At 38.3% G+C, this 24,105-nt stretch overlaps 1 protein-coding gene across 4 annotated transcripts in view; it reads right to left on the bottom strand.

Moving 5' to 3' along the window:
• Positions 1-23,386, bottom strand: part of PDE5A (phosphodiesterase 5A) — a 51,400-nt gene extending 28,014 nt beyond the window's left edge. The window contains exons 1-3 of one of the 4 annotated variants that reach the window (XM_088527686.1): positions 23,263-23,386; positions 10,171-10,753; positions 8,665-8,754 (exon numbers count right to left, since the gene is read on the bottom strand). In XM_088527686.1, coding sequence (XP_088383812.1) covers positions 8,665-8,754; positions 10,171-10,753; positions 23,263-23,366 — 777 coding nt within the window. In that variant the 5' untranslated portion in view covers positions 23,367-23,386. Of the gene's footprint in view, positions 1-8,664; positions 8,755-10,170; positions 10,754-22,117; positions 22,178-22,304; positions 22,409-23,262 lie in introns of those variants that run through there. The other 3 variants (XM_010225939.2, XM_010225938.2, XM_088527687.1) reach the window with 3 other exon arrangements.
• Positions 23,387-24,105: the final 719 nt, after the last annotated feature.

Raw genomic sequence — 24,105 nt, 5'->3', positions numbered from 1 at the left:
TCCTCTTGCCATGGTATGCTGACTATTTTTAAGTATTTTACCTTCAAGAAGGGATTCATGAGATTGGAAAGAAATACAAAGGTAAAAAGGTTAAACAAAGAGTAAAATAATGGTTCACACATCCAGCAAGAAATCTGTGGCGGGTCTAAGAAGCAAAGTTATATGTCCTGATCAACATTTGTGGCCTTTTCATTACATAGTTCTTTCTGCACCTGCCACACTGCTGAAATCCTGTCAAGTGGAATATGTACTAAGATGACCAGCCAACAGGCTTCATAAAATAAGACTGCCACTTAACTTAATTAGTGCACAGACAGTGTGCTAAGGAGTGTTTCCTGAATTAGGAAAAAAATCTATTATTTTTGAAATAATCATAAAGAAATCAACAGCTCCATTTACTATTAGAATGACTTTCTCTGTTGGATGGTCTCCTTTTGCATTATAGCAGAAGAAAATGGAATCAAACATTAACAGAAGCCATATTACACTAAGTCTTATTCTTATAAAATTCTGATTAAATTAATTATGTTAAATTCCTAGCTGGTGCTTTTTAGTATAATCCCAAATAAAACTTGATGTTAAGTTTCTAGACATAATTCTGTGAATTTTGAGATAAAAATAAGATTTCTTATAAAGCAGAAAAGAATCGTGGAAGGACCTTCAATTAAAGTCCAAATTTCTGGTGTTTCTGTAACTTTTTAGTGGCTAACTATCCTCTGTCTAAGTGTGATTTCTTGATATGGGATGTTGGTTTAGATTTAAAAGAAATAAAAGATGAATGCAAGAAGACACAGCTGCTGAAGCATGATGCTGTTGTTACTGCCATTCTTTGTGCACTCCCTGCATTCTGGGGAGATCTCCCAGGAAACCATCTGCCTTGCAAACAGTAAAAAACCCTTTAAAATATAAAAGTGGAATTCAATTTTTTACCTAGTACTGATTCCAGTTTCTAATGCAGATCATAATTCTGAAGTCTGTGTAGGAAGGAGATTAGATGGTTGCTTTGCACTTACTCATTCTCCATCCTCTTGTGACCAGTTTTAAGGCTTGCATTTTATACACACAACACAGATTTAGGGGAGAGGGGAAGAGAAGTGAAACTTGGATCTGTTTCAGAATCCAAGGAAAACAAGAGAATTTAGATGTTCAGAGGAGCTACTGTAAAGATAGAAAACATGTCTTAAAAAAAAATCCCTGGGATAGTAAGTCTCTAGATCTCCACTGCAGTCATGCAGGCTCTCCGTGTGCCAGCTATGACCATTCCATCCTGTAAACTAGGTTAAACTTCTTTTGGACCCTGGACTTCAGTTTATACTTACTGCGCTTATCCTTGTGCTTACATTTTTGTCTTCTTCTAAGTCATAAACTTAACCTTGCAATTTCATAGCACACTAAAATTAGAAGGGAGCAAGAAGGAGATAGGACAAACAGGCTAATTTCAGTTGAGATACTCTTGACTTTCAGTATAAATAAGGTGAAAATGAGAGGCTTTCAAACTCAAATATTTTATCATTCCATTAAAAAGCGTATTTATTTTTATTGTTATAGTACCAATTACTTTTGTCTTCTATTTAATCTATTTGTTACTATGAAAAGTGTTCCTCTCTGTTGCATAAACATCTCCTAGATCATTAGATTATCTCCTGAATCCTCCATCTATTCCCTGGCCTTTGCCTAGTAGAATTCAGTACTCCTGAGACAACTTTGCAAATTGTTACTAATTTGACTTTAGGCTTAAGAGAACTGGAAGAGGTACAGTTTCCTTGACTCCCATTAACTTAAGTTAGAAGTATTTCCTACCCTGTGAACTTTCTCTATGTCATAACAACATACAACTTGGCTCTTCAGCAGGAGACTTCAAATAGTAAGCAAATTCCTTAGGCAGTTTATATGCTTTTATGTTAACCTATATATTCAGAGACTAATGGTTAGGCATTTTCTTCTACCATTGTCTGTCTTCTGATTTTTGGGCTGCTTTTTCTAAGCTTTGAATATTGTGAGGTAAGATTATTTGAATGAGGTCAGAGCCTCTTTAAGGCCTCCAAAAGGTGAGCATTTAGCTCTTGTGGAAGCATGCCCCTCCATGAAGGAAAGCTTAAAAACACTAGGAGGGACAGTAAAAAGACCATATTAATACAACAAAGAGACTCTTTCACATCCCTTCACTAGCACGGTAGCTTTCTCTGACATTAGCAAAGGCACCTGGGGAAACGGCCATTTTGAATCCAATAAAAGGCTTTAACGGAAGGGGGAGAATTAAACTGTTGAAAATCCATTGTTTTCTTGATGATGGTAAAACTTTTATGCAGATGACAACCCTTTTTTTCCTTGGTTCAGTGACATGCTAAGTTTTTAAAGACATATTATTGGTATGTGTTATTTCTTCAGAGAAAATTAACAATTTTGGAAACTATACTGGTCCAAATTCTGACCTCATTTATTTCAATACAAGTTCCAGTGAACTTCTCTAATTTCTGTACAATCTGGTGCAGAGGCAGTAATGAGAAAACCTCAGACGGTATTATTTAGCCATTGGAGTCTTGCCTGCAACCAGGTAATTAGGGGAAGAAGTAGAAAACTCAAGAGGATCTGTTCCTCTTACTAAAGTAATTATGCAACTAGGACAGACGTAAATCACAGGGTAGCGTTTTAGGTCAGAACATAGGCCTGCATTTTAGAGAATTCTAAGCACGATATGAATCTAAATCCTCAATTTTTAGAACTTAACATAAACAAATTTGAAATCACAGTAGGCCCGAACTGCAGCTGGGGAGTTTTGTTTGCTCAGTAGAAAATTTGAATCAAGGGTGGCTGTCACTGCTTTGAGCTCAGCAGTATAGGAAACTTTCTTGGAGACCAGGTGCATTAAAAGTGTGAAATCTTCGTGGTGACAAAGATAATGCATCTCCATATCCGAGATAAAGCAGATTCTCTGCAAGCCTTGGAGAAAGCTGTAAAAAGTGACAGTCCACCCAAACACTTACTAATGAGAACACTGTTGCTGTCTAATAAAATTTTATTATTATTATTATTATTTAAGAACTGTCATCAGCACAATATTTTGCCTTTCTTTAATTCTTTAACAAGCAGGCAATGTGTGGATCTTGTTGAAAGCTGAATCCTATAGTCCTAAGGCAAAAATGCTTGTTTTTTGATTTCTTGTTACTCTCTTAATATGCCTCTGGAATTACCCTCCATATTTACTGGTAGCAGAGAAACCTGAGGCAAAACAAGTAGGCAAGAGGGGTTAAAAACAGCCATAAAGGAGTGACAGCTAGAAACAGGTAAGGAAGGATTCAGGACTGAAGGCAACCAAGACTAAGGGAGTGTAAGGACTGAAATAATTATATATAATTATATGAATAATATCTTCTAATACTAAAATCCCTGTAAGTGTATGGCCACTTCCCTAAGGTAGCCAGTGACCTGCTGTGCTTAATGTGACTTTTTCAAGAACCTTACTCCCAGTTGTACTCCATAGGTAGGAGAGAATGGAGCACAATGTTATACACTATCTCAGTTCTGTTCTGCTCCTAACAAGATCCAGATTTGATATATTAGAAGTGCATAAATGATACATGGAAAGGGACAAAGTGTAGTTGAAGGACCACAGACTTTGGTCCAGCTTCCTTTAAAATCAGCAGAAAAGTTCCCCTTGGTTCAGAAACCAAAGACTTTGGCAGTTACCATTCAGTTCACACAAGACAGGCCTACCACAAATACAAAAAGGAGTTTGGATAATGGAAATGGTTCATTCTCTTATTATCAGTTCGCCAGAAAGAATTACTGGACCACCATCTTTACATGTTCTACCACATCAAAACACAGCTCCTACTTGTACTCAAGCCGCCAGTGTTGCTGGTTATTCTGGAACCTTTCTTCAGCTATATCAGTTACCCAGTTTAATAGAGTGTGATCCACATTACAAAGAGACGTTTATTTTTTAATAATCATTTTCTTTTAATAGCTGTCTCCTACCTCTAAAGGTAGCAGGTGACCTACACTGTTTCTCTTTAGATTATGGCTGATGGCAGTGCTCTGACTTTTATGTGGATTGTTTCCTGCTGCATTTTCTGTACATTAAGATTACAAACGTAAATATGTAAAAGCTATTCTGGCTCTACAGGCAGCTAGCATCCTTTTTATTTCCCCTTTAGCAAAACAAAATACAATTTTGCTTCCTGAGGTTTTATGAGTCAATAAAACTAGCACACAAAGAAAAATGAGACATTAAGCCAAAGAGTAATCACAGAAAGAGGAAAACTTAACTTTCATCATGTTTCAAAGGAGCAAAAATATCCAAATGATAGGATAGCCTAAGTGTTTTGAGACTTCTTCTGCTCTTCTGGTTTTGTGGAAAGCTCTTGTTCAGGTTTAGAAAATGATCCTATAGGTACAGATCTGTATTTACAGACTTTCGGTTTTAATCAAGCAAACTTTCACAACCTCTTCTAGTATTCATGCTGAAACTGTTCAATACAATTCCTAGCAGTTTAGTTACTACAACACATGTGTCAGCATAAACTGAAAATCCACCCAAGCAGCAAATTACTCAGTCCGTGTTGATCTCCATAATCCTGCAGCAAGACTGCTACTGGAACTTGACTGAGTTTGTTTAAAGTTAGCTTGGCTGAATCTGCCCTATACTGTAGTCACTGTGATGTGTTAAAGTTTTCACTGTGGGGGAAAAGAACTTACCCAGGTCGCTGACATCAACATGCCCGATTAACTTTTATAAAATAAAGTTTGGCAAGATACTTAAAAAGGCACTCCTGACCTGTTGGGAAGAGTTTCCCGGTGACATGAGATATGCCACTTAAAATCAAAAACAAACAAACCAAATTACTGGAGTGAGAATAGAATAAAACATTTACCTAGAAGCACGTTCAATCTTATTTCTATTAAATTCTTACTCTGTATTTAATAGAAATTAAACAAAAATAGGATTTAATGAAAATTATTTTACACAGTCAAAAGAAAATATATAGTCATAACAGAGAATTATGTCATTTCTATAGACATTCTGGGCCAAATATGCTGACTGTGTAAATCAGGGACTGTCTTTCCCACAGACACTCTAACTCCTTTACAAAACTAGTGCTTAGAAAACTAATCTCTACTGAGATTTGTATCGAGTCAGGATAACTCATCAAGTTGGTTTAATGGACTAAGGACATCCATTCACTATTTGGGTCTGTTAGAATTTTTTCATAATGAATGTTTATAAAGGTCTGCAAAACCAGATAGCTCCTCAAGGGTGACAATTATTTTCAACAGCTTTTGTAGTCCTTTTTGGGGGGTCTCTGAATCCAAGACCAAACAAAAATCAGAAGAAAATGCCACTGCATTTACTCACTTTATTATAGGAACTCCAGTAGGCAAATCAGTAGCATTTGGAGCTTCTGAAAATTAAAGGTTTAAAGCACACACATTAAGGAATGAAAAGCTTCTTTTTGAGATACACAGTAGAGATTAAAATTCTAAACTGCCACAAACTTAGGACTTCTGCAGCTGGTGTTAAAAATCCTGATTTCTGCAAAAAGAAACTGTAGCACTAAAATGGTTAGCATTCATAGCCACAGCTAAAGCCCATGGCTAGAAAAACAGTTTCCTCTTCATAGAATCACAGAATGCTTAGGGTTGGAAGGGACCTCTAGGGATCATCTAGTCCAACCCCCCTGCACACGCAGGGTCACCTAGAGCACGTGGCACAGGACTGCGTCCAAGCGGGTTTGGAAGATCTCCAGAGAAGGAGACTCCACAACCTCTCTGGGCAGCCTGTTCCAGTGCTGTCACCCTCACTGTCAAGAAATTTTTCCTTAAGTTCATGTGGAACTTTTGGTGCTTCAGCTTCCGGCCATTTCCTCTAGTTCTGTCAGTGGCCACCACTGAAAAGAGGCCAGCACCATCCTCCTCACTGCCTCCCTTGAGGTACTTATAGACACTACTTATAGACTCTTGTAAAAGAAATAACCATGGTTACTGTGTGGTAAAGGCTGGCTAATACTAACTTTTCATTGGTGTTTTAAATACTACTGAGGAAAAAAATATATCATTCCTTTTTCATCTGTTTCTGTTACAGACTGATAATCAGAGTGGCAGTAATAATAATGTCTAATTACGGTTATCTGCTGTTGCAGAACAGACAGAAGAGAAAAAACTTTTAGGAGCAAAATGATTTTATTCCTATGGCTTCACACTTATTGTATGGTAATTCTAAATATGTGAATAGCTTGAAATGATTTGGCTTATAGCCTTTTTGTTTTTCTTTTAAAACTCAGTTTACTCGAGGCCATTCTTCCCCCTTGTTTTCTTTATTAGCCATAAACATGAAATGTTATAGTCTAACATGCCAGTAAGCAGCATATAGCAGTACTTTTGGCATAAGGTATGACAGACAGAATTTTAGGCATTGTGCATCAGTGGCTTACTGATAGCAGAACTTTCTTCGAAGGCCCTGAAAGGAGATGCACATCTCGGCCACTTTGCATCTGTAATTTTTCATGCCAAAATGAGAACTCTTTACAAAGCTAACAGTCTATAATCTGAGTTTGAAGAATATAATCAGAATTTTCCGTATCCAAAACATGGTATTTCTGCGGATTCAGTCAGAATAGGTAAAAGAGGACACCAAGAAAAGCTTTTGTACTATTAATGAACATGTTTTCATTCTTTGTCTTCCTGGTCCTTTTTATGAGATCTTCTGTAGAAGCAGCAAGATGGTTTGGGTTTTTTTTTTCCCTTCATCGTCTATGGAATTTCTTATTAATTGTTATTTTTAAGTGGGAATTTAGTTGCTCACATTCCTCATGGAAATACAGACAAATGGGAAAAACATCTATTGGAAAAATCTCCATGTTTCAACAGGCCCAGAGGATTTAATAATCATCATGAGATTTTCTCCATCTCCATTGCCGACTCTTTTGTTTTAAAGAATTGTACCAATACAAAACCAACAAAAAATAGTACAGTTGCTTGTCTTTCTCAGTGGTTGTTTTTGGAGATCTTCCAGATACAGAAGAATGATCTTTTGGCTATGACTGCTGATATGCTGGCTAAGGCAGCATTCACTAGCTTCAAAACTACTTGAGGGACTTGGGGGGATGTTTTTCTTAATGAGGGAGGAGACAGCATTCTGATTATTGTTTTAAAACAGAAAAAGCAGCAAAAGCAGATGGTAAATTAAGGATTGATTCACTGACTAACATCTGTCCAGAAACATGTCAGAAAAGCATTATGGTGAGAGTGATGCAAACCTTCTGCTAGAGCCTTTAAGATAGAAAATTTTTAAAAGTGTCATTCCTTCCTATAAGAAATTTTATAGTTCAGCCACTATGGTTTATTGCACATAAGAGTTGGTGTAACACTGTTCTCAAGCTTCGGGTTGGCTGAAGTTTTCAAAATAAACAAATACCTGCCTCATTTCCTCTTCCTGATGCTCTCAGGGGTAGGAACCTAGCCGAAGATACGGCCGATTGCAGGTTTATTCAGGCTGCAAGTCATGGTGCATTTGACCAACTGACTATAGCTGTTCTTTCTTCCCCACCTACCATCAGAACATGGGGAGAAGTAAGTGCTTAAATGCCTTCCCGCTCCCAGCCGGCAGGATTTTGGAATTCATTTCTGCTTCAAATTACATAGACACAGTCCTTTTCCCGCCCCACCTCTCCATTCAACAAAGAGAAAAGGGAAGGCTCTGATGAAGTTTGTTTTTTTTTTTCCCCCATAGATGCATTTCTTTTTGGATTTTGAATTTTTCTGGGAGCAAACTCTAAATCCTTTGAAAAATGAGGGAAGATCAAGCATTAGAATGGGTGATATGGTTGAATGGTGCTCCTTCCAATATCAAAAACAGGAAGAAGGGGGAAATGGGATACTGGAAGTCTCTCCAAGTAAATAGTGAACATTTCTTTCCATTCCAGTTTTATTTTTTCAATGATTTCGTTGAATGCACTTTTGAATTACTCTATGCAAGCAAACAGCACAAGTCCAATAAAAACTCTCCTTATTACAAGAGTATCAGACAGGCAGGGAGAATTTGTGTGAGGAGTAGCACAGATAGGAGATCTGCACTAGATTGCAAAGAGCAGATTCAAATTGTTTTTAATTAGGAGTGATCTGCCTTAAACTTATATGACTTTTCTAAATCACATTAATACTATATGTGTTTTAAATGCCTGATGCTAAACACTTAGCATACTTCTTAATTTATTAGCTGGTTAACAGAATGTGAGAATGTGAAAAACAGTCTTTTAGGTGGTGCTAAAACTGACTTGTATTATCTGAATTTAGAAATCTAGGTATAAACTAATGCCAAAGTAAAGTAACTCTTTATTGCAATTGGAGTGTGTGCTGAACTAGCCCAGCAGAAGTGCCGCAAACTTGGATGAGATAGAGACCAGGTGCAAGACCTGGGAACAGCACTTGAGTGCTTAAACACGTGCACTCGGCTTCTGCATTTGGGGTCGAATTCTTCCTGAAAGCTCCATTTGGCTTATGTTACTCAACTGCGTAAAATAAAATTCAAGCAATTGTAAGCATACAGTCCTTTTAAAAAGGGGGTGGTTTTATATTCTAAAATAAAGACTGACAACTAATAAAATTTTAATGAATTAGCACGGCTGGAAACACTGTTATATTAAAGGGATGCAGGTTGCAACTTACCTCTTCTCTGTGATTTTTTATTGGCATACAAAGAATACTCTGAGTCTTATAGCCGGTGATCTGGTCGACCTCTGCATTGAATCTTGGATCCTGATACAGAAGAAAAATATAATTATTTAAAGGCTGAATTAAAGATGTGTTCTTTTTCTTTCCTGATTTAAAGACTAAAAAAAAAAAAAAAGTATTTAACTGTTACCCAGGATAACAGTACTTCCATTACTATGTAATAACTATATAAAGTCATTACTATCAACATGCATTTCAAGAATTAAAAAAAAAATGTGCCTGTGGATAAATATAACTGTCAGAAAGAAATACCCTAAGGAAAAGCATTTTTAGCCTAGACAATCACTACGTGAAACTTATATAAAGAATAACCACAAGCAATGTAGCTTTTATCTTCAAGAGGAAATTGCAGAAATACACTGAAAGACATATAGTCCCAGATAAACAAAGTTTCATCAACGTGGTTAATATTTTTGCTTATAGTGGAGATTTTGCTTCTGTTTTTCAACTGCATATTGATAAAAACTGATTTTTTACATCTCATTAAAACCCAGCAGAATGGTTTTCTTTCTCTAGTAGCTGATTTCAAATTCAGAATGATTGTCCCAATTCAAGAAAGAACTTTTAAAAGATAAGGACAGGTGATAGCTTGCTGGAACCATGTGCTTAACAAGTATTTTTGAGCCAGTAAGTAAATGTTGAAAGTTAAAGCATATGTAATCATACTCCTTTTTGCTGCTCTTGAAAATTACCTTGTAATAATATCACCCATCTGTGTAAATATGCTCAGATTAATGAAGAGATGATCAATTAGAAGTGGTAGTTTTCAGCTTTGTATGCTTTATTAGTTAATAAATTTATCAACTAAGTAATTCAGGAATATTTCCATCACTCTATGGAAAAAAGACATGTGATTCTTTCCCAGTGCTGGACTTTACTTCTTTGTTTTTCTAGCCTTGTCTTACGTTATTCAAAAAGCCGAGTATCCCTTAATTTGTGAGACTCCTATACAGTTCAAACATTCATCCTGATTTTCTTCATTCAGATCATAGTGCCTTAGGAACAACAAAATTCTTGGAAGCATTTTCAGTTGCAGGCTGCAGTTTTGCAGATAATTATTTATACTCACAATTTTGGTACAGAAGTATCTTGACTCTTGATACAAACAGAAATGTAAACATGTAAGTCTCCAAAGCTAGAAATGCAAATTCTGGTGTGCACATAACTGGTCAAGACTGAGCTGAAAATATAACTGCTAATGTCAATTTTTATCATTTACCTTGATGTTACCTTTCCCCTAGCATTAGTCATAGGTATATGTGTCTGTATATGCAGATGTATATATAATACATGCTTCATAACAGAAATCTGGGGCCTGGTTTGCATATTCACTGGTATGAAACAGTTTGGCTCCAAATACATGAATTAAAGTGGTAATGTTACATCAACTTTTTTTTTCCTAGTGTCCAAAATGATTCAAGATACATTTTTTCAGCTTACCTCATAAGCGTTCTTGATGTTCAGAGGCTGGCCTATAGCTGCCACGTGCCCCACGATGCCCTTGTTCCACTCCAGGCGAATGCAGTTGTTTGAAGCTTCTTCCAGGGTGGAGCCTTCTGCCACATCAAAGAGCCTGCTCACAAGAAACTTCTCGTTAGAGCTGTCCTCACAGACCAAGAACAGGGAATAACGATCAGCTGCTATCAGCTCATGGATATGTAGGAAAATTTTGTGGCAAAGCGCTGTGACATCCAAATGACTAGAAATATCTTTCACAAGTTCTAAGAGTCTTGAGCACTGATCCCCTGCACTGGTCTCAATCCGTGGAGATTGCAGAGGCATCTGTTCCTTCTTTTCAGATCCAGAGAGGAAGCTCACTGCTCCCACCGAGTCCGTGACAAAAATGGGTCTTAAGGGTCTGTCAAATTCAGAAGCAGAGATTTTCCTCACTGGAGTCCCAGAGTTGGTGGTCTCAGCACTGGCAGGCTGGTGGCAAGAGCAGGATTCGCTCTGGGTCTTGGTTCCTTCCTTACAGACTGGAATAGTGTGAACTCTCTCAGCAAACCATGCGTTAACCATTTCTCTATAAAACAAAAATGAAATATAGTAAATCTTGTAAATCATAATAAATGTACCAACACAACATTGCCAAGCAGATAACATTCAAACCTTTCACACATGCTGCATCTTCAGTGCTTTTCTGTACCAGTGTTCTTCAGTTTTAGCCACACTAAGTCAAGGTTAAGCAGTAATGTTTTATGCCCCACGAAAAGGAAACCATTTCTGCTTAGAGTAAACAATTAAATAGTGCAGAGGATGACTGCTTAGGTGCCATCTTTCAGAGTATATAAGATCAAAAGTTTACACTGTAATTTTCTGCTTGGAAAATTCTGGTCCTCCCACTCCTAAGACATAGAACCTTTTAAATAAATTTCTGTTTTAAGTCTATTTTTCCCGACCTTTTCTCCCTTTTTTAAAGATCATTTTGAAATCTAGTTCCATCAGAGTACCTGAAATCCCCCCTATTTTGTTGTCCGTAAACTATTTTAAGGACAGCTTTCTTCATTATTGCTGACAGGACATAGGGAAAGTTGTTTTTAGACTCAAAGTACAGAACTTTTGCTTTAAAACTACCCTTCAAAATTATTGTCTGTTTTCATGCGTCACTTCCGCTTCCTTCCAGATGAAACTCATTGCCTACTTCAGTCCAAAATATGGCATATTCCCAAAATGGCATTTTTAATGAGTTTACTATCAATCAAAAGATCTTTGGTATTTAACTGCTTCTGAAATGGGCGAAGTGCTATTGTACCAGACCTAATATGTCCTTCCTAAATACAGCTTTTCTGAATTACTCTAAGCAAATGCATTATTAATAGCATTAATGTAGTTTTCTTGTCACTGTAATACTTTTATGTCCAAAATCTTTTAATAAGGGGCTGTTAATTTCATATATTCAGTGAAGAGGCTTCTTTACAGCACATGCTCAGCTCTCAGAAGTTTGCCTCAATTACATAATGTATAGGCTTATGAACAGCAAAGCTCCTATTAAGAAGTCTGATCTTTTGGAAACATCTCGTGGTGGTCATGTTTTAAATTTGGTATTTTTTTTAATTTGCTCAGCAGACCACAGGAATTTCAAGAGTGAAGCTGAATGAAGCCATGGAAATTAATCAGGTTAGTCAGCCGGTGATTGGTTACACTCATTAGTGTATGTTCAATATGAGAAATATGGTACCTAGCCTCCATTTCTTCCTACAGAGTAGCTTTGACTGTGCTGCAGAATGCAGGGGTGCGAGTGCTTGCTGCAAATGATGAATTGCTAGCCAAACTGCTAATCAAATGTAAAGTAACTGACTGAAAACCACAGATATTATTTTTATTAGTAGCAGTCCATAATATGAAAAAAAAAATGTGTCCTTGGGTAGGAAGGTTTGAAAGAGTTTCTCAGGTTTTACAATCATATATGATTTGGAGGCCTCAACTATAAGCAAACATAATTTGAAAAATTAAATAGCTTAGATTTATAAAACTATGCAAGTGTAAAGGGAGCACCAAGGCAAAAGAAAGGCATATTGCTGCACACATTCCACTTTGATGTAAACTGCCTGGTATTAAATAAGTGATAGAATATTCTTTACTTTAGACTCCATCTGCATACTTTATTCCTGATCATGTAAAACCTTACAAACATGGTTAATATAATTCATAGTCTTACTGATCTTCAAGGCTGAATGGCCCCTGTCATATAGGACATTTGTGAATCATGTGACGATCAGGGTCTTGCGTTGTTAAGGCTCTCTGTCCAAAAGCACAGAATTAAATGCTGGTGATTTTTGCCTCCAAGTTCCACAGAACTAGGATTGCATTCCCATGTTTTTACATTTTCCATGAAGCTCCTGGAACACTTTTTGCTGTACCAATAATATATCTCAATCAACATCTATTATAAATTCCCCAGCAATCTTAAGCTAGTCCAATTACTGAAGACATAGTGCCAGAGAACACAGTGAAATTCCATTGTTATTCTGAAAGAGTTTTCATTCACTGCTTAGCTACTTTCTTTTTTTAAAGAAAGTAAACTCTACTTTTTAAGTATATTAGTAGCTCCTAGTGTGCTCTTTTATTATGGCAGAAATATATACATGTATAGTTGTTAAGAATCACTTCATCCCCATGTTTCTTGTAGTGAAGGAACAAAAGGAGCAATTATATATTATTAGGACTCCGATTTTAACAGGATTTCTTTGTAGTACTTAAAAATCATACTTATTAGAATGTGGGAGGTATAACTTTGTATTGCTGAAATACATAGTATTATACCATGTCTGGGACAATATCACCACCTTTGCTAAAGCTGTTTCAGTGAGAGTCGAAGTAAGTTAGCATTTGATGATATTTTAAAATACTATTTTTGTAATTGTAGGAGAAAAAAAAAACAGTGATGAAAATGACTAAAAATATCTTTAAGGAACTTGGATTGTGGAATAATCTTTTTAAACTAGCCAGGGATTGGGTGTAGGAACCTATATTTTGTCTAGGCATGTTTGAAAATGCACAGAAGTAAAGCTGGACTTCCTTGCTGAGTGGCAGCAGCTTTTACAGGAAGCTGATTCTCTGCTTGTTTGCGCTTGAGGGAAGAAGACAGAAAAAGCTGCCATTTTGGCTAGCTGTGTTTTACAGTGAAGTTACATGGGCAGATGTGTTGATGTAAGATACGAGGCAGAGAAAGAATTAGGTACCCTTTGTGGATGAAGGAAAAGCAAAAGCTGAAATTTGGTTTATCAGGTGATATGTGCCATTTTATTTGAAGTTTTGCATCATGTGCCCTGGCCTTAACATTGAACTAGTAACATTCAGTAAGAACAATATATTCTGTATTCTAATACCATTTCTCAAATATGGCAATGACATAATTTAGTTTTACTGCTTGGCTGTTTTCTGTGTAAAATACACATTTTAATGCTTCTCTAACTTATGGAGACTGAGGAGGGATTTGGGACAGAATTGTAAAATCTTTCCTATTATAGTAACCACGTTTCTTTAATAAGAAGTGACTATGTATTAGACGTCTGCATTATTTATAAAGCATTTCAGCATTGAACAGAACTTTACATTATGCTGTGTTACTTTCCTTGTAGAGTTGTACAATTATGAGGAACATGCCCCGTTAATGTATTTTAGATGGTAGTCCAATGCCTTGCCAACAGCCTGTGATTCTCAAAAGCTGTGTACATTACTAACAACAACAAAAAATCCTCAACTGTGCTGTTTAAAGCATGTTCTCCAACTTCAAACCATTTAGGCATTTCAGTTTAGGCAACAGAAAAGTTGTTCACATTTAGCTGGAATAAGAACAGTTTTCACTGGCCTTTACTGAATGCCTCTACTAACAAGGAAACTATTTATCTCCTTTTACTTCCACAGTTATATACACGAGTGGAAAAAAAAAAAGCATTTTACATTAGCTGAAATGTAAAATAGTATTCTAAATCTATTCAAACTCTTTCAGAGGAGGTCTTGATATGCATTTGCTTGTTGATGTTCCATCCTATTTTTAACAGTGTTTGACCAGAAGTGTATGCTTACAAATGTGACCATTTTCTCAGCATAGAATTAATCTAATACCAGACACACATAAAACCACAAGTGATATTTCTGAAAATGAGTAGCAAGTGCTATGTATGAAAGCACTACATTAAGGAATAAATACTTGTGACTATTTGTATGAGTAATCTTGAGTGAGTATTGCTATTGTCAAGAGCTGATGCTAAGGACCAAACCCTTCCTGTAAGAGAGAAACTGTTCAATATAGGAGTATTAATCAGGAACAAATACTGATCCATACTAATCTAAATGTATAGTTCAAACTACACTGTGTTTCCATCCCAATCAATAGCCCTTCAATCACTGGGCCTTGCAGTGTTATACCCATGTGTGTCTGTTCTTTGTGTGCTGCCATACATCCTTAATATTTACTTATTTAGTGTAAACCTCTGCCCAAGAAAGCCATATTTATCTTAGAAGTCATCAATAAGAATAGTTGACTGTAAGTTAACCTTTTTCATAGGCTTTTACATTAGCCAAATCCAGGCTTTCCTCTATAAAATGCAAAACTTCAAAGGAAGTTGAGAATAGTAACTGCTGAATGATAAAACCAGAGAGGAAGTTTGGGTATGGGAAAGGGATGAAAGTACAATGGAAGATAAAACATTTGAACAAAACAAAAAAGATGATGTGATCCTTCCCTCTCTAATCACTTGTATACAATTGCACATTAAGAAATCTGCATTACATTAGGTCTCGGGAACTTCAGAGGGTTTAAAGTCTTTGAACCCAATTTGTTAGGTACAGCACAGAAAGTAGAATTGTCCCTGGAGCAAGAAGTTTTCAATATGTGCAGGCAACAAAAATAGGAAATCAATGGGTGGGAAAACAGGCACAGAGACAGGGCTTGAGCTAGGTCATGCTGGACCCAAGCAGAATCCCAGCTTGCTTTATTTCCCATGCCTTACCTGTCAAACCATGCTGACCTGACACTAATTACTATTACTGGGAGTACTGAATAATTTCTTTTACCCATCTCCATTATGCACATTTTTAAAATCATTTCTCTTTTGAAGATCAGCAGGCAGTGTAAGATGTTTAATGAGTTGCAGGCAAATTATGATTGCCTTGCTAACACATGTAACTATGCTACATAGGTAAGGCAACACCAATGAGACCATTCAGCAAGATATTTTTAGACAAAACTATTAGAAAACTCTATTGGAAACTCTATTGGAAAAAAATGGAGAGCACAAAATGAATACTCAGATGTGGCTGGGATAGCATACTGTGTCTTACTCATCTTGCCCATAGAGGATGCATCATAATTACTGTACCACAGAGGCAGTGAGTAATGAGTGCATTTCAGTGAAACAACAAATCATTCCCAATACATTTTTTTTTTGTTGCAATGTGCAGGGCTTTAAGCATTAAGCATTTTGCAGCATCATTTGTGCGGACTGTTCTGTGAATAATACACCTCAGGGGAGACATTTGACCCAAACTTGCCTACTATGGAATACCAACTTCCAAGTGCCTATATTCCTGCAGCCTAATCCTACAAGAGTTGAAATCAACAATATAATAAGCCAACTGTTCTCTCAACTGCCTTCCTTAAAATAACCGCTAGATGTCTACAACATCTTTCCCAGGTCTTGACATAATTTAGATATAGAAATCATTTAAAGGGTTAGCAAAACTTGAAATCTAGCCAATTTTAACAAATGAGTTTGAAAGTCACTTAGCTATTAACCTTGCCTTCCCATTTTCTTTTCACAACTTCCTATTTTACAGTGACATTTTAAATGTTTTGTCTCCCTTCTTGCTATGTGAAAGATTTAGATTAACTATATAAGGCCTTGTTAGATGGAAATGGTAAAAAAAAAAAATCATATACAAAGTCCTATTACATGAACTCAAAAAGTGAATTGACAAAGATTGTTTTCCTTAAACTCTTCCAGGCTGTTGTTACTTGAGATGCTATTTCCAACAGTGGTAGACGAACAGTTTTTGAACACAAAGGATGACTTACAGTCAGTGTCCATTTTGGGCCACAAGTCCGTCAGAGATACACATTTAACTTTAAACATATAAGCAATCCAATTAACTTCTATTTGAATCCAACTCTAAATGAAAAATTTTCATTCTTGATTCAAAACATGCTTAGGAAAGAGTAAAATTAACAATTTTCTGGATCTATAAATTCATGTAAATCTTGTCCTAAGTTAGTATTATTTTTTAAAATAGAAGACAGAGATTGATTTATTACTTGGAAAAAAAAACACTAAAAATGGGGGACTTCGTTAGAAAAAACTGTTTTTTCTTTCCAATTTTCAAGATTTTTTTAGCAACCAAAATGCAAGCCTAACTTTTCACAAGAATAGCTATCCCTCCCTGGAAGGAACTTTCTAATCACTGTGGAAAGAAAGGCAAACTGTAACCTCAGGGGTATGAAGGTCAAATTCTAAAACATGAACCTTTATTTCTTTTCCAAATGTTTACTTCTTATTCCAACTTACAAAAAAAAAAAAAAAAAAAAACTTTAAAATAACTGTGAACCAAATCATTTCTTTGATGACGCTTTGCCATTGTTTTGGTGAAAGAGGTTTAAGAGTTAAGTTCACAACTGTCTAGAGGCCTAGGATAAGTCTTATCTACCATTTCAGTTAAGTTCCCAAAATAGGGCTTAAGTAGGACCTTAAGTGGTGCAGAGGCTTTGGGCCGGCCCTCTGTGCTGAAGAGGGTTCACCATAATGCACAAATAATTGGGAAAATACATATCTTTTATTAAGCAAATATATTTTGTGGCTGTATTTTCAGTGCCAGACCTAATGTAAAATTACAATCATTGAGTCATTTACAAGGACCATTTGAGGAGGGCTTATTTTCTGGCATTTTGCAGATGCCTCCGTTTGTATTTAGCACTTTATTCTTTTAGTAAATCATATAAATTTATATATACTTTTTGGTCAGTAAAGGAAGACTTGTCTTAATAATTACATTTGTTCAACACAAAAAGACAAAAGCAAGACAAAGCTTCCCTTTTTTTAAAAAAAAATAATGAAATTGAAAAGAAAAAAACAATGGTGTAGCATATTAGCTTGAGATAGGAATGTCTAAAATTGCTTTGTAACACTTAATCGTGTATTCGGACACAATTCAGCTTTACTCTAACATTCAAATCAGTCTGGAAGTGCATTATTATATTTAGACTTATTTTCTTCGGTCTGAAGACATACTAGGTGATCATGAACTCATACATCATGAATTTTTATCCTTGTGCAGATAGCTAAAACAATGTCTGTAGACTATGGAAGTCTTACTTTAGCTTTAAAAGTTGAATAACATGGTATTTTGTTGTACATACATAGTTTTTCTCCCAAAACATATGTAAACATGTGAATGTTCTCCTTGGTTAAACAAGTAATAATTATGATAATTCCTCATTAGCAGTCCAACAAAAAAAACTTCAATGAATTTCTACAATTTAAAAATAAAAGTATGAAACTTTTCTTTCCTCTCACAATGGCATTACCACAGCTCCACCTTTTTCCCTCCTTTCCAGTAATTTAGGCCCTTTTCTGTAAAGTCTTGCCATTAACAGCAATAGAAATGGAAATAAGATTCCAGATGCCTGTTGGCATTATCACAAATCCTGTAACACCCTAATAAAGTTACCCTGAATCAGAAGAAGGCAAATGAGCTGTTAACTGCTAAAGCAGTTCACTCCATCTTTTCTCCCTTTCCTCTAAATTTACCAGTGGTATTTTAATGAGTGTTGTGTATGCCTGCTTGTTGCTTTATTACCTAAGGCAAACAGTAATTGGTAAAAGCTTGTTCTCCTGTGGCTAAGGGTACACTAGTTTACAGCTGATTCTTTTACAGAAAATCCATTGAAGAAAGAAAGGAAATCAGGTTATGGCTATTCAGAAATTAAAGATGTAAATTATCATTTAGTGATTTCATATTGTTCCCTGAAGTGTCAGTCTCTTCAGTCTGCAGTAACTGTTTTCTTAGACATTGTTCCCAGAATACTTAGGTACAGACCTAACTTCACTTCCAAAAATTGATGCCAAAAATAGGCATTTATAACTTTATTAATATGGGTAACATTCCCTTTTAAACTGGGATTTTAAGGTATTTGGGAATGATCTTAATACTTCTCACAGTTATTGAGAAAGGAATAAGGATTTGGAGACAATGAATGAGGCAGCTATGGAGATCTGTGGCAGTAACATTTTTATGAAGAATAAGTATCCGAAGAATAGAACGTAGAAAATTTTAAATAGCTCCATGTTTGATAATCTGAATTTTCACATACTTGCTCCAAAAATGTCCTGATTTCCTTTCAATTTGGAAAATAATTAAGCACACATATATTTCCAAACAAAACAATGACATAATGCATAGGACAGATCATATTTATGAAATTAGACATCAACTCAAAATGAAAACATCTAAGTGTCCTCAGCAACTGATACTACAGGCAGCACATTGCAAACTGATCATCCACCAGCCACTAATAAGTAAAGAGATTAATGTACTTGATACATTCAGATGTTCTACGTGTGAAAGCCAGCTAAAGTTTCCCAGTGAACGCCACGTTGGGAACCCTCAGCAACGCGCTACGAAGTACCATGCTACTGAGAACATTTGTTTTTCCAAAAATGACTCCACCTTAATTCATTTGTAAATGTTTCCCAACCATACTTAATAAGCCAAGATGTATTTATAGCAAATAACACTCTTTCCAGTGAGATCCATACAAGACTAGGTTTAACAATCTGCATCCATCATGCCATACATTTAGGAAACCAGAGGAACAGTGTTTGGAGCAATGCCATTGCCTCTAACCCAGAGCAGTTTTTACTTCTACTGTTTTGGTAGTTTGCTGCCTGCATGTGCAAAGAGCACAGAAAGAGAATCACACCTGTATTTTTAAGGGACAAATGAGTCAGGAAACTCAAACAGAAGTATTCCATAGACAGTTACAATAAGCATGTATTTTTTTTTTTTTGGAAGGACTATAAAGATAAAACTTGAGGAAGACATAAAGGGAAGTAGATACAGCTATAAATGCAGTATAACTTTGTGATAAGGGTTACAGGCTCTACCCTTAAAACATTTAATTATACTTAATAGCTTTGGAAGAATTGTAAGTTTAGCATCAAGTACAAAGAAGCTTTAACAGCAGCATACATAAACACAAGTCACACTATAAAGGAAATTGTTTGCTTGAAAAGCATTTCTGCTTTCTGGGAAGCCAAAGAAAGATACATAATTCTAAAACTTTGAAAGGGAAAAAAATAGCAGGGCAAGCAGAAATCAAGGAAGGAATAATAATAATAAAAAAAATCTAGTAGGAACTAGGCATTTTGGAACTCATGAACTCTTTAAAATCTGCAATAACAAACCTTCCAGCTAGAAGATTTGTCAGACAGCAAACTGAATCACAAAGTAAACCAAATTCATCTCTGATAAAATTTCACTGAGTGTGCTGGCAATGTATTTCCCCTTTTCTCCTCTGCACTTTGATCATACTGTAACACTTCATGGATAGTTATATGGATGGATATTTATATACTCCCTGTATGCTTCTTGTCTCCACAGTACAAATTAAAGTAATAGAAAGCCTGTATCAGATTCAGCAGCTTCCTACTCAAGGGATCACACTTTATTCACATACTGTAAGTTGGCATAAATTTAAAGCAGTTCCTCTGGATCTACATGGTTGCAGGATTGCAATTTTGCACTATACAAGTGGAAGTCAATTCATCACAGCTTTATCACAGAATATATCAGTATCAAAGACTTGAAGTAGGCATTAATGTGGCTTGATTGCAGATACTATCAACCTCCCTCAAGACATTTCAGGATCAAAATATGAAGTGTTAGCTCTCTGGATACAATTACGTTTTAAAGATATTTTAGAGGAGAGGAGAAAAGCAAATGCAGAGTTATTAAACAGGAGACTTGCGGGCTTTCTCCTCAAGGATAAAGAATATTGTTTTGTGAGCCTATCAATTCAAAAAGTTTTTCCACCCAGGGTGAAAGTAGCTAATGCAAACTAATTTTTTCTTTCAAAGTGTTGCCCTATCAGAAGCTGTTCTCTCTTTAAATCCTAAAAAGAGGTATATTAATATCAAACTGATCTATGCAAAATAGAAGAAGATGATGCCACTGCCATGTTTATAAAAAAGCCAACATCAGCAGGCATAAGACCACCCCAAAATATTTATTTTAGAAGGACTGATTCTGCAAACAGTTATTCATATAAGAATTAGCAGAAGAACTACTGTATGAAGCTCTGCAAGAATTAATTCCCGAGAAAAGAATACCGTGTGTAAATAATTTAATACCTATCATAAAACGCAATTGCTAAATTAGATTGTGATCCAAAGCTGCTGCTATCAGTGGAAAGGGTTTATATTATTCTGTAATAAGTGGCTGAGCCATGCAAGCTGTTCCTGTTTCTGCGTATCAATATTTGAAAAACAGATACAGAGCTATCATTTCCCATTAACAATTATGCTTAGAAATGTAAGTTGGTGTATGCTCCATGAGCTATCAAATTAATTAACTTCCTGTTTAATTACTTGCAAAACCTGTGAGAATTTAGTCATATTACAAAGCAAAACAAAAAAGAGCAGCAGTAAATTAAGATTAGAAAACAGTTGAAACTTTCAAAGAATGCTGCTTTACTTGACAGAGTAAATATAATGGTATTTAACCAAAACAGCACAGTCTTTGTTCTATGTATTGTTATCATACAAAGATTCAACTAAATTCAACACAGCGAAAGTTTTGGTGTTTTTTTTTTCCTCTTTTCAAACTCTAAGATATCACTACAATGTAAACCTCTTTAACTGCTTTCAAACTGCTCAGGCTTACAAGGTATCATTTTAGTAAATAAAATTAGAACTGACAGAGTCCAGTAACTCGCAACGTGTCTTTTCAAATACAAATTGACCCACAAGATATTACTGCTTATATATTTATAGATTCCTACTTAAACAGGAGGTAAAAAACAGAACAAACAAGCGTGCATGCAAGACAGACGAGAAGACAGTTCCAAAACTAATGCAATGTTTTCTTCACTGTAAAAACAACACAGAATTGTTACTCAGCAAGAATTCAAACTCAACCATTTTTTCAGCAACACCTTCTCCAACTGGAAAAGCATCGCCCTCACAGAGACATGACTGACTTGTACTTTGTGAACTACTGCCTATTTCAGACCTCCACAAACACAAAACTCTGCCTCAGCATTAAAGAAAAAAAGACTAACCAAACCTCTCCATAGGGAAAACAAATCTGACACAGCGGTTACCATTAATTACTATTCATATTTGTTCAATACTACTTCCAGTTTCCAAAGGAAGTGTGGCAAGCTGAACTAATAAAATGCTACTTCTCAGAGTTGCTAATATCCTATTTCCTGGGCAAACTAACTGCCCTTCAGTTATATACCAGGCAGTAATGTTTTTTGGAATATCGAAATTAACTATTCCAGCAGCTACAGCTATGCAGTTTTTTTAATCAACATTTAAGAGACATTTCAAAAGACATTTTTATTATTTTTCTGTTAAATGAAGCTAAAGAAGAGGCATAAGAGGGAAGGGGACTGCATGACAGATGGTCACAAGAAAGCAGGTGACCCCTGAAGCTTCCTAGCTTGCTGCGAGTCAATTATTAATAGGGATTTCTCTTCTTACCGCCCCATCCCATGCATAGGGGAGCAGCAGCAAAACTCATTCAGAATGCATCCATCCCTGCTAAGTGACTTGGGGAAGAGTAAATCAGCAGTGATGAGCAGATGGTGCAAGCAGCTCACGTGCAGGAGAGGAGAGAAGCGAGCCCGCGGAGATGGGGTGTCCAAGAGGCAAACCGCAAGACTTACTAACTCGAGCTCTCCACTAAGATAAACCGTGGGAGCCGCAGCATCGCCCGTGCTCTGCATCCCCACTGCTTTGTTTATCGGAAAATATTCAAAATGGAAACCTGACTCCACTTCCAAAAATAGCTGAATTTACTCAGTTTCAACTTTTAGGTCCCACTGCTGGAGCGTGGCAATGGTGAGCAAATACCTCGTCTTATCTCCAAAAGGCAGCATGTCAAGCCAGGTAAAAAAGCCGAGGCGAGCTCCTCTTGCCGTTACATGAGGTCTTTGCAAAAAGTCCAAACCAAAACACGAAAGCGGGGAGAGCGGGAGAGCAGCCACCCTCCCGCAGTGAGGAGAAGGTCCCGGCTGCGCGGGCAGCGCTGCCCCCTGCCGGCCCCGCGCGGCCGCCGCCGGGACACCCGCGCCCGCTCCGCGCGGCTCCCCGCGCGCGTCCTCGCCTGCCCCGGCCCGGCACCCCGGCGAGCGCCGCCGTGCTCGGGCCCCGCTCCCCGGGGCTACGGGCTGCGCTCCGGCCGCGGCCCCGCGAGGCGCTCGCCCGGCTGCAGAGACCCCTCTCGCTGGAGCTCTGCCCGCAAAAGCGGCCGCCGCGGCGCTAGCGGCCGCCTCAGCCTCCGCAGCGGCCGGGACACTTCGGGGTGTCAAAAACTTCACCAGCGCGCAGGTCCGCTAAGCTCTTTAAGAGCAGCACTTTGCTTAGAGACTATTAAGTAATGACATAATCTCCTTCCCCGCCCGAAGGGATTAGATGTTGTCTGAAGCTTCGGCATATTTCTATTAGTTTGCAGGACCGGGGAAAAGATAGTGTCTGCTGTCAGGAGGATTCACGTAAACTGGGTGGACTATGTAGGCGTTAAAACAGCAAAGGCAAACGGAATGTAGGGAAGCGAGCTGAGAGTTTGGGCGAGCTTCATCCGTCTGCCCGCGCCGTGCCGCGCACGGCAAGTCCCCGCCGCCGGGCGGAGGCTGCGTGCGGGGCGCGCCGGGCTCCGCCGGGAACCCGCGCCTCTTGCTTTCACTTCTTTTCCAGGGCGGGGTTGGGGGGATCCGCTGTTTTATTATTTATTTTCTTTAAAGGCAGCAAAAGGAAAAGAAGAGCGCCCTTTTACTGAAAGGATCCGGCTCCGCCGCCTTTCTGTCCTTACCTCGTAGCTTTCCTAACAAAGTAAGAGCGGGTGAAGTCGCCGTGATCGTCCAGCCACGCTTCCAGCGCTTCCTGCTCCGGCGGGGGCGGGCAGCGCCGCTCCATGCTCCGCTCTGCTCCGCGCCGCTCGCCGCCGCGCTGCCCCCTGCCCGGCCCGCCGCCCGCCCGCAGGCCGAGGAGCGCGGCCGACCCCGCTGGCGGCCGCGCCGGGAGCCGGCGCCCCCCGCGCGCTGCCCCGCTCCCAGGTGCGGCAGGAAGCGGCGCTCAGCGCCGGCCCCAGCCCGCCCCTGGCTCCGGCGGCGGCGCCGCGCCGGCTCTGCGGGACCTCGGCGCATCCTCCCGCAGCGGCGCCCGGCTCCACCTCCCGCCGCGCGCCCGCGGCCCCGGGGCCGCAGCGCCGGGGGGAGCCCGCGGCCGGGCGGGCAGCCGGGCAGCCCGAGCGCAGCGGGAAAGGGGAGACCTAGGAGAAAGCGGAGGAGTCCGGCCACGGGATTTTCTCCCTCCGCCCGCCAATTCACGGTTTGCAAGGTGTGGCCTGTCTCAGCCTGTTTAGGGAATGGGGTGAATCAGGTGTCCCCTTAGAGTGTTTCGTTGTTGGATGGAGGTAGGTGTTGGATGTGGATCTGTGGTAGAGCTCAGCCCTAATGTAAGCAGTAAGCTCTGAGGTTTGCTTCCTTCGGGTCTGCTGTCAGGCTTTTACAGCCATTTTGGGCATTTGCTTAACACACCTGGCTTTGAAGTTGCTCCAGACTCACAGTTCCTATTTTCTCTGACATTAGACAGACAGGTTTGAAAATGTGGATTAATGCTGAGCATCACTTTCACGCGTTGTCCTTCATCTGTT

Source organism: Tinamus guttatus, unplaced genomic scaffold (assembly GCF_059628265.1).
Source record: "Tinamus guttatus ecotype Peru unplaced genomic scaffold, ASM5962826v1 Tinamus_guttatus_pri_ptg000288l, whole genome shotgun sequence".
Taxonomy (NCBI): domain Eukaryota; kingdom Metazoa; phylum Chordata; class Aves; order Tinamiformes; family Tinamidae; genus Tinamus; species Tinamus guttatus.
This window is presented reverse-complemented; position numbering and strand designations above follow the sequence as displayed.